Source organism: Beta vulgaris, chromosome 6 (assembly GCF_026745355.1).
Source record: "Beta vulgaris subsp. vulgaris cultivar EL10 chromosome 6, EL10.2, whole genome shotgun sequence".
Taxonomy (NCBI): Eukaryota; Viridiplantae; Streptophyta; class Magnoliopsida; order Caryophyllales; family Amaranthaceae; genus Beta; species Beta vulgaris.
In genome coordinates this window covers 16,718,187-16,729,426 of record NC_079207.1, presented here as the reverse complement: position 1 = coordinate 16,729,426, position 11,240 = coordinate 16,718,187, and the positions used below count along the sequence as shown (strand labels likewise).

Sequence of the window (11,240 nt, the reverse complement as noted above, 5' to 3'; positions counted from 1 at the left end):
TATATTACACCAATGACTCGACTAAATTCCCTAATATTATACACAATGAAATATTAATGACTATTCTCGAATCAACTATCTAAAATACAAACTCAATCCTCAATCCACAAGACATCTTTATCTTGCTCCACTTTCAATTCCGAGCTCACAACACCAAACTTGAAAATTCAGGGAAGCAATACAAAACAAACAAAATTCCAAGATGAGTGAAAACTCATAACCTTTACTTCAACCCGTTATAAACATTTTATTTGTCAAATCACTTCTTTCCTTTACAACGCTGGCATAGCTCATTCTCTTAAACAGATCAGTGGCAAGTACAGCTTTGGACAAATGCTGCCTCCAAGGTTCGTTATGGATCCCAGCAATACTACCCCCAAGGTTCGTTATTATGGAACGTAGCCGACCGTATCAGGTCAAAAAAGTAACCATCATCCACCCATACCTTACCCACTTTCTATTTTCAGTTCATAAACTAAGCCAGCAAAACAATTATGTATTCATATTATCGAATAATATTTCCACAATCAACACATTCATAACTATGGCTATAGTACGAACTTAAGTATCAAAAACAGGATAGAGACACACATGGGAATGAGTAAATGATTTTACTGAACATAAAAGTTACCTGAACGCATTCCAGATTTGAAAATACAATATTCCTTCACTTGAACTCCAAATGATACTCCACTCCAAAAAACCATCCTCCAATAATAACAATAATCAATAACCAAACTTAAACTTACCAATTTAGATATCATCAACCTTTAACATCCCAATTCCATAATCCTTAATTCATAATGAGAATTCTAATAATTATAGAACCAAACTAACTAAACTTAACTCACAACCTTCACCTAAATCAAGAACAACAACAGTACCACCACAACCATAACAACAATACCACAGCAACCACCACAACTATAACGACAGAACAACAACAACACACTACCCCTAACATTACCCAAACTTAGGTTTTAGTTCATCAATTCACAATAAATTTAAACGAAATTTAATCATCTAAACACGATATGCATATTAACAACTTGTTTACTAACAACAAATTAACAATTTGACAAAAAATTTCCTATGATCATAACAAAACCCTAAACCCTAACATTACCCATAAAACATTTCTCATGAAATCGAAAAAAAAAACTTAAATAAGGGAATTATGAATGTACCTTGCTAAATTCTGGAAATCAATTTGAAATCGCTCCAAGAAGCGAGTAATCGCCTTACTTTTTCCTCCAACAATGGTGGATTTCGTATTAGAACGGAGGAAAAGAAATGAAAGGGCGCCAAGATTTTTAGGAGGATTTAACTTTCTTCCTATGTACCTTAAGCGCGCTTCCTCAAGACACGTCAGTTCAATAATCATCACTTTTTGTCAAGTAACCATGGCTTAACTACACTTGGGTTAATTTTAGTTAATTATGGCCTGAAACTAAGTGTTAGGTCCTTAAAGGTGAAAAAAAAGTGGGAGATCCTTAAAGGTGAAAAATACCAAATGTTGAGTCATGTATTTATGCTTATCTCTTTCTTTGTTTACGTCTTTTTACTTCTTAAAAAAAGTCTTTTTGCTAGCAGTTCAAAATCTCATATTGACACTTAGAAATACTAATTTGATATCATTAAGAGTATGCTCAATAGATGATCTATGCCTAGATAATAAATTCAAAACATGGGGTAAAGAGGAAAGTGATGAGAGAGAATATATGATGGGGTATGATAAAATATAGGAGAGAGATTATGAAGATCCAAAATTTTAGTTCATCCATTGAGATAAAGAAATGATGGTGAGATCGATAGTAGATCATGATTGAGGTGGAAGAGTGAGAAATTATCAAAATATTGATGATCTGAAATTTGAGATCATTCATTGTGTTTGCTCTTAGTAAGTGTTGCTATTTGAAAAAGGACACTTTTTTTAGACAATAAAAAAAACTCGGGTTCATCACTTGCTATTATTGCTTACGACTTTATAGATGAGGGTCAATTGCAATTAATATAGCAACATTTACTTCGCAGTAATTACAAACTCGTACTCCTCACTTGCTATTATTGCTTACGGCTTCGTTTGATGTGGATCAATTGTAATTATCATGGCAACATTTACTTCGCAGTTCCCTCACTTTACAGAGTGCTTTTTACAAGCGTAGGTAGTAAGTCTAGTTTGGTAGCGTAGGAGTACTAAAATTCTATTCTTTTGAGCAATATTTCACTTGAGTTCCAACTAACTTAAATTCATTTTAAACGTCTTATTTGAACATTTTGGGATTTTCGACAGAAAAAAGAAATCGGTGTAGGATTTGTCATTACATAAGGTCATCTCATGTGAGATTTTTGTGTTTTTTTTAGAAGGAGTATTTTCGCAAATTCCATAAAAAGAACAAACAAAAAAAAAATTGGTAATAAACAATGTCGAAAAGAAAAGAAACAAAATTTCACCACGAGGTCCACGCCAACGCGGAGTTGATCAGATGATGTTCTTTCCAGTTTCCAAAATCAGTTTCTCACTTTCTCTAATAATAGTATTTCCTACTTGTTAGTTGTTTGTTAGTACTATCAATATTACATCTCACTAGTTTGAAGTTAGTTAAAATGCAAACCCCAAAGAACACATGGTTTCTGATCGCTTACTTCATCGCCTTCCTCCCTGTTTTTATGTTCCTCTTCCTCCTTGGATTTGCCAAAGGTATATTTTCTCCACTCTTTAAAGTGGGTAACTTTATCTTCTTTTTTTGTTGATAAGATATGGGTGTTGAATTATGGTGCAGGTGCTATAATAAGTCCCTTTGTGTTTCTTATAATTGCATTTGGTGATACTGGGGTTGTTATTGGTCTATGGCCTCTTCATCTTGTATGGAGTATCTACTGCTTAATCAAGTAATTCTACGTCATCCTCTTCATTTATTTTAATTTTTAGCTATTTAATGTTTTTTGTAGATTATTTTAGTATAATTGCGTTTTTATTTTATTTTATTTTATGGGTAGGTCAGAACTAGAAATTTTGATTCATTAATTGCTAAATATTCATGAATTAGGAACTAACCTGGAAATCTTTTGAAGTTGGTACATATTTATATAATTTATCAAAATTTACAAACGAAATTATTATTTCTTAAAAGTAGATATAAGTTCAACCGAACACAACTGATTGACTGCAAAATAAGGAATTTGGCTCATATATGAGTTATGAGTTTATGACATTTCCTTCTTTTAGGGTATGACATTACTGCTTAATCAAGTAACAAACACCCCCTTTTCCCAACTTATTTACTTTTTGGCTTGAGAATTTGTAGTGTTAATGATGAATTGATTTTTCTGGGGGATTACAGAACAAGGAAATTCGGACCATATATGAAATGCTTGTTGATATTATTGGTCCCAATACCAATAGCTATATGGACAGTGGTTGGAGTAACTGGAAGTGCAATCATGGGAATTGGGTATGGATATGTGTGGCCTGTTATGGAAACATTTAAGGCCGTCAGTAAAGAAGGGGAATCTATTGGTATCAAGTTGATTAGGGTCTTTACGGTAATGTGTTGAAATTCGTACATTGTGTATTTGCTTATAACATCAAATCTATGATGAATGGCGGTTAAATTGTATTGAAATGTGTAGGATGGGACATGGAACAATCTATGGGGTGCTTGCACTATTGTTCGGGATTTTGCTGATTTTTCGTTCCATTCTTACTTTTCCGTCATGGATGAGCTGCTCGATTCCAAGGGGGAAGAACCTATCGAACTCAAGTATATATAATTACAAATTACAATATTGATCTTCATGTCTAGGCTACAAATATTGCTCATTAAATTGATGTTTTGATTCCCTGGATTTGATGCCCCGTTTTCTCATAGTTTTCATCTTACCTTGTTTTCTGTAGGGTCGCAGTGTTACCTGGATGTGTCCTATCAGCCATACTCGGAATTGTCGTTGATGTGCCAATCGTTACTATAATAACTATTTATAAAACTCCTATACTATTATTTAAAGGGTGGCAACGCTTGATACAAGACCTCATAGGTAGGGAGGGGCCTTTCCTAGAAACATTTTGTGTTCCTTTTGCGGGGCTTTGGATTCTCTTGTGGCCTGTTGCTGTCTTCTTTGCCATGCTGCTTGGTGTCCTTTCGAGTTTAGCTTTTGGGTGTTATGCTGCAGTTGTCGCATACGAGGTATGCATTCAATATGGAAGTAACAACGGGTTTTGGCCATTTTCCTTTTTTTAACTGGTTTCTTTCAACTTGCTTTGAAATTATAATATCCTTGACACACTTTTTCTTCTCCTGTGAATTTTAGGAAAATTCAACAAAAAGAGGATTATTGTATGTGATTGCTTCTGCATCCATATACGATGAGTACACCAACGATTTACTCTATCTGCAAGAAGGTTCCTGCTTTCCAAGGTACACATTGATACACTATGTATTTTCCTTTCAAAAGAACTGTTACGAAAAGAATGAGTTGCAAATGATATCTCATTACATTCTTGATGTATCAAAGATGGTTTTTGAGTATATGATCATTAGATTATTGGTAGTGCACAACCAATACTTACAATCCCTCCGTCCTAATTTATTTACCCCATTGAGGGGTGATTAAATTTTCAGTTCGTAGAATTGATAAAAGACAAAAATGGTGGGACCAAATATCTTTAGTGTGAGAGGAAAGTGGTGGTTCCCTATGTTCATTTTTAGTATGGGGCAAACTTTTAGGGATATTCCAAAAAGTTATATGAGGCAGACAAAAGGGTGGACTGCGGAGGAACTAACTATTATGAAAAACCATGGATGCATATGACACATATGTTCACTTTTTATGATTCTTTTTTGGTCGGCATCAGTTGCATACTTGACAAACTTATGTAGGCAACCATATGAAAGCCTCTCTGTACTTGGGCATCCAGACCTAGATATCGTGATCAAGTGGATCCTGGTCCAGAACAGCTACCATTGAAGGAACTACGTAAACAGCCTGATGCAGAAGAACCTTTGATACCAGAAATTTCTGACAAAGCAAACACACTTCAGGCCAAACTGGTGAGGACCTTGCAAGTTAACTACTAGGGCATGCTCTTTCATATTCCTGACTCATAATATCTCCCTGTTTGATTTCTTGTACTCATAAATAGTAATGCATCATGATGCTTTCTAGATATGGGATAGTCTTTTCAAAGCTTATGAGGAAATTGGTGTGGAGCTTTTTCGAGCTAGAGCCATTGGACTGCAGGATCTGGAAAGCTGGAAGCACAACAAAAACAAGATTTTTAACATTGGGATACCAGCATATGCATTCCTTGAGTGCTTCCTCAGATCCATCAAGAATAGTTCTCCTGGTTTTATCATCCGTAAGGGACAGTTACTCACTTTTTGTGGTTTCCATATGCCGGATTTTATGTTTCTTTTTGTGTTACCTTGTTACTGATTCCGAGCTTCTCCGTAAAGTTAATGAACTAACAATGTTCAACTCATTTCTTTTATGTTTCTTTTCTTCTTTAACAGGTGATAATGTGGAAATAACAGGAGTAAATAGACCAGAAGGACGACTTTTTGACTGGCTGTATGAGCCTATGTGTATCATGAAGGAGCAAGTTAGGCATATGAATTTGACAGAAACAGAAGAACTATATTTCTACAAACATTGTTTATATTCTGGTGATGTTGAGAAAGTTGAGACGTGGCAGAATGGTGGAATTCCTCCCTCTGATGAGATTAGGAGGGGACAAATGGAGGGTATAAGTAGAAGGTAGGCTTAAAGGGGGAGATCTTTCTTGTATCTTCTTTCTGACTAATATTTTTCTGACATTTTCTTGTGTTCTTTTATTTAAAAATTGTGTCAGGTTGCTAGGACTCTGCTTGAATTTATCAAGGCTGCCTACAGCAAGACGTCGGATCCTTGAAGTTGTAAAGAATATAGAGCAAGAAGTAACAACTCGGAGCAGCACTGCTGAGATATAAAGTAGCCTTGTAATGCTGTAGGTAATATCTCTGTGGTTTGTTGTTTGTGCAATGCTTATGAGGATTATGTATACCAGAAATTTGTTTATATTTCTTGGACAATCTGGTTTGCATACACTTGAAATTGCCAGTATTATTTGAAAACATTCTTGGTAGATAAAACTGGACTATGACATTTGGCTGTTCATCGGGGATTGAAAGGATTTTACTACTTTTAATGGCACTATTTCTTCCACTGCTCGAAATATATGAACATCCAAAATAGTCGGTCTCTGGCTTGTCCCGGCATCCACAAGCTCTAGAACACACATATCCTCTGTTTCCAAGTTATTTTCAAACACAAACTGTGCCCACCCCCCGGTCAGTGTGCACTGTGCATTCCTGCGATTGAGTCTAACTCTCCAAGTCTTGGAACCAACCCTCAACCTGATGACCTGTGATTTCCTGGGTAGGCAGTTGTCTGCAAATTCCCTCGGGATTGTCTACATTATACGAGAATGTCTCAATTAATTAACAGTTAACACGCATATCTTGCATTATAAGTTTGAGATTGTAAATATAGAAACATGCCAGAATAAACAAGTGGTGAACATGGGTCGTCTTCATCCTGATCTTGCAGGAAGGCTGTTTTGTTAAATGCTTCGAAGCCAAATGGAAAGCTCGCTCCATATCCTTTTTTGTGATCTCTCTTCTGCTTGATTCGTAGTACTTCAAGTATCTTGTTCCTATCCATAACAGAAAATATAAACTTATAAAGTTATTCAAAAAAGGGCTTCCTAATCTATCTCTAATAGTTGCAAATCACAATAGCATTTTGGTGTTCTAGGATTCTACACAAAAATAGGAGGGGCATTTTCCATTCTCGGTTCCATACCTTGATTATCTGGCTCGTTTTGCTCACCACCGCTCTCCTCCTCCTCCTCCTCCTCTTCCTCTTCCACGAGTCCTTCCTCGTCCAATTTTTCCTTCCCCTCATCAGCAGACTTGAAAGTTGTGTGTGTTTGTGGATTGGTGTTGTTGCGCATGGCACAACAACTGTCAGCACACAACTGCCCACTCCCTTCAATAAAGTAAGAGCCTTCTCTCTCACACCCAGTGGTATCAAATATTAGCACATTGAACATCGAATCTTCAACATGCCTGAACACCAAAAAATCCCCTTCATTTAGGCTGTGGTCCTTCACAAAATCTTGCCACCCATTTTCCAGAACATAGTCTTCTCCTCTTCGTGCGAGATACGTTGTCCAGATGTTTCCACTCGGACCTCGAAGAGTCACCTTTTCCGACAGTTTCACTCTGGATTCAGCGATGAATTTTCTCGGAATTCTCTGTCGAAAACATTCATGAACTTAGAAAATGTTTGACATGCTATAGTAGAAGGTCATTTTTATCAGTTTACTTTACCAGAAAGCTCCTGAACTCTCCTAGCATAATCTTGAAGAAATGGTGTTTGTTACCAGAAGATCCATCCCAGTATTGCTGTTTTCTCCACGCCTTACATTGTATACAAACATCTACCATTTCTACTACGACATACCCCTAATAGTTAAATACATTATGTATGAGCATTAAGTCTTCAAATGGAAAACGAGAGCGAGGAGAAAGAGAAGTACCTAAGAATATGTTGTGCAGCTTGTGCTTCTTCCTGTCACTCAATCTCTCCTTTCAGGCCTGTATTACGTTGGATGGCAATAATAGGAGAGCAACAACTGAAATATAATGTTTACAAAGAGAGGTCACGAGTAAATAATTGTACATGCATTTGACACCTGATTTCACATGATCACCAAATTTGTGCACAAACAGTTGGGTGAAGTTCGCGTCATTCATCAATCAAACTATCCATGTCACAAGATATCATATGATTTTATGGTTGGAACTTGTAACTGAAGGTTTTGTAGCAATTTTTTTAAACCCAACCCCCTCCCCCCTCCAAAAAAAAAAAAAACATGATTGAGTTGTATACTTGTACAGTAGTTGATAATAATCAATATAATTATGACAATTAAATTGCTGAAGTTAATAGATATAGATGTGACTCTTCAAAGAAAAAGCTAAAGTGTTCGCTGATAGAGTATAGATCTATTCCTGGGACCTCAACCATTAGCTTAAGCTTTTGGTTGAGTTGGTCCCTTGGCATGGTATCAAGAGTTAGCGTGACAAAAAGGTCACGGGTTCGAATCTCATCCACCCTCCTATCTCAGTGGAATATTTGCGAAAAAACAAACAAGAACAACAATTAAGAACGGAAGGAGTATATAGATCTCTAATAGTTAGCTATCTAGCCACTTTCAGATTAAGAAGCAAGAAAAGGTTATAAAAACTAATTGTCACAGTTATGGTCAAACTTTAAAGATGTAATAGAACTATACCATCTCAATTTGCGTCTTTTCCGCTTGTAATGTGGATTTGCCTTGCAGTATATACAGATTGCTTTGATGCTTTGAATATGATTTTTGCTCTGTTGAAAAGTATGTAGAAATGAAGATTATATGGCTCAAAAGATGGTTGTGCTCTGTCTGTCTGCCAGAAAAATACTCCAAAAGGGTCCTATAGTTAATAAGTATGCTTCTTTTTTTTAGCAAGTAGGAGTATGCTTTATGTAATGGCAATATCGGTGTACACTTTCTGCATGCATTATATAAGAAAATGAGTAATTGAATTCCAACCTAACCAACCATACAATTTAAATGTTTGATATAGATGGACAGATGGTATGAGGTATGCCTACTTATGTTCACTAATAAATTTGCAAACACAAATTCAATCGCATAAGCAATCAAGAAAATCTACATATCATGGACATTTTTTTGAGGGGACATATCGTGGACATTTGATGAAACCTAAAAAATTGAACACATATATCATCAACAGGAATGGGAGCTTTTATGGACATTGATAGTTTCCTTTTATTTTATTGATGATAGTCATAGTAAGTTGACAACAAGCATTTTGAATGGTAATGAGATGCCCGTTGCAGATGGAATTGCTTCGGTTATGTGTTTCCTAGGTTCTGGATTCAGGCAGCTATAAGCCCTTGGCTTGTGGAGCTAGTAACCACCTTAGCTTGTATACTAATTGCAATCTATAGTGATTTTCGAAAAAACCATCAAATTAATATTTAAGATTTGATGTCATAAATTGTTGCTTACTTGATTATGTGACTTCTCTAAAATTTTTTTTATTTTTTTTGAAATTAACATTAATTCATTGATTTAAAGTCATACGACATTTACAATAAAAGTCAAAACTAAACAAATACATATCAAAATGAAATAAATACAATTCTAATATGATAAAACATGTGACTTCTCTAATCTTAGTTTTGCATATTTTGTTACTTGTATTCACCTCCAAATATATTTTGTGAGAAGCCAATGGTGCGGCAAACTATTTGCATCTTTGGGACATTCTACTTGGACAACACAAGATATTGATCTCCGATTATATTACAAAAATTTTATTATTTTCTTAAATTAGATTAACTATGGTGTAAATATAATCATGAGAAAATCATTTCTTAATTTTGTTTACCTTTCGAAAAAGGAAAAGAAAAATTAACTTGGGGAAGAAGAAGGGAAGTTGATCGATGTAAAGCTATATTCCTAATTGATACTCTATTTTTTTTTTATTGTTCCTATTTGGAATCAGAGAAAAAACCAATGCAACTTAAAAATATGAACAAGATTCCACTATTTTAAATAAAATTAAATTAACTAAAAATAGAGATTCCATTATTTTCTTAAATTAGATCAACTATGGTGTAAATATAATCTTGAGAAAATCATTTCTTAATTTTGTTTACCTTTCGAAAAAAGAAAACAAAAATTAACTTGGGGAAGAAGATGGGAAGTTGATCGATGTAAAGCTATATTCCTAATTGATACTCTATTTTTTTTTTATTGATCCTATTTGGAATCAGAGAAGAAACCAATGGAACTTAAAAAAATGGACAAGATTCCACTATTTTAAATAAAATTAAATTAACTAAAAATAGAGATTCTTGCTCTTTTGAGTTATTATATGTTAGACTTAGACAACCAATGATACAAAAAGTTTGAGGGGATAAAAGACTAATTCGGCATAAAACAACTGAACTGAACTGAACTGATCTGAACTGAACTAATCTGAACTGAACTGAATTGAACTGAACTCAATTGAACTGAACTGAACTCAATTGAACTGAACTGAACTGAAATGAATAGTGATATGTGAGAGTAAAAGTATTGTCAAGAGCTGAACTGAACTGAACTGAACTGAACTGAACTGAATTGAACTGAACTGAACTGAACTGAACTGAAAATAAGCTGGGAAGAACAGGTAACTGCAAACTAGTATGAACACATTTATTACTATTTGAGTTACTCTATGTTAGACAACACAATTAAGCAAGAGTTTGAGGGGGTGAAAAGATAAAAAAATGACTACTAAATAGTGTGAATATATTTATTATAATATAAACTAATGAAAAATTTAATTCATAAATTATATTATTTATAAAAAGATTTAAAATAGGAACAACGTATTGAAATTTCCCAATGAGAAATATAAGAACAAAAAAAAACGGAGGAAGTACAAGTTATAATAAGAAATTTTGGGAACAAAATTGTCAAAAATAGGGAATTTTGGTAAAAAGGTAAGGATGTGAGATTATGTGTTATAAGTCTTATAACAACGTAAGTCCACTTAGGGCTTGTTCTCTTCGGCATAAAACAGCTGAACTGAACTGATCTGAACTGATCTGAACTGAACTGAAATGAATTGAACTGAACTGAATTGAACTGAAATGAATAGTGATATGTGAGAGTAAAAGTATTGTCAAGAGCTGAACTGAACTGAACTGAACTGGTCTGAACTGAATTGAACTGATCTGAACTGAACTGAACTGATCTGAACTAAACTAAGGTAGTGTTTGGAAACTTGTATTTCATTTCAAATAATGGAATTGAAATCTGGAATTTAAAGTTTGTATTTCAAATTTCAATTCCTAATCACTATTTTGTAAAGGGGTTTGATAGAGGGGAGAGAAATAGAGGTTTAATGGAGGAGAGAGAAAAAGTGTGGGTTTACTAAAGGAGAGACAAATAAATGTTAGAAAGAGAATGAGTGAAGTTGGGATATAGATACTCATGGAGTTGAGATATGTATGAGGAGAGAATTTCAAATGACAAGGTAATAACTTGAATTTTAAATTCTACTAATATAGGCTTTTGATAAGAATTTGGACAAATTCCATAATTTCAAATTCCATGCCATCCAAACAATGGATTT

At 34.5% G+C, this 11,240-nt stretch overlaps 2 protein-coding genes across 4 annotated transcripts; one reads left to right on the top strand and one right to left on the bottom strand.

Moving 5' to 3' along the window:
- The first annotated feature begins 2,451 nt into the window (after positions 1–2,451).
- Positions 2,452–6,214, top strand: LOC104896013 (hypothetical protein). 3 transcript variants are annotated; one of them, XM_010682679.4, is made up of 10 exons: positions 2,453–2,701; positions 2,784–2,892; positions 3,345–3,546; positions 3,634–3,764; positions 3,899–4,187; positions 4,312–4,418; positions 4,919–5,051; positions 5,167–5,359; positions 5,514–5,757; positions 5,852–6,214. In XM_010682679.4, the coding sequence occupies exons 1-10, from the start codon at positions 2,608–2,610 to the stop codon at positions 5,967–5,969; spliced, it is 1,620 nt and encodes a 539-aa protein (XP_010680981.2). In that variant the 5' UTR covers positions 2,453–2,607; the 3' UTR covers positions 5,970–6,214. The 3 variants fall into 3 exon arrangements, with proteins under 3 accessions (XP_048501749.1, XP_010680981.2, XP_010680982.1); XM_048645792.2 differs by lacking the exon at positions 2,784–2,892 and having other exon boundaries at positions 2,452–2,701; XM_010682680.4 differs by lacking the exons at positions 2,453–2,701; positions 2,784–2,892 and adding an exon at positions 2,988–3,253.
- On the bottom strand, positions 5,573–7,886 carry LOC104896014 (B3 domain-containing protein Os03g0622200). The gene is made up of 5 exons (XM_057395689.1): positions 7,583–7,886; positions 7,374–7,508; positions 6,844–7,297; positions 6,483–6,694; positions 5,573–6,451 (listed from the first exon to the last, which is right to left on the bottom strand). Exons 2-5 carry the CDS (start codon positions 7,488–7,490, stop codon positions 6,137–6,139), a joined length of 1,098 nt encoding a protein of 365 aa, XP_057251672.1. The 5' UTR covers positions 7,491–7,508; positions 7,583–7,886; the 3' UTR covers positions 5,573–6,136.
- Between the last annotated feature and the right edge of the window lie 3,354 nt (positions 7,887–11,240).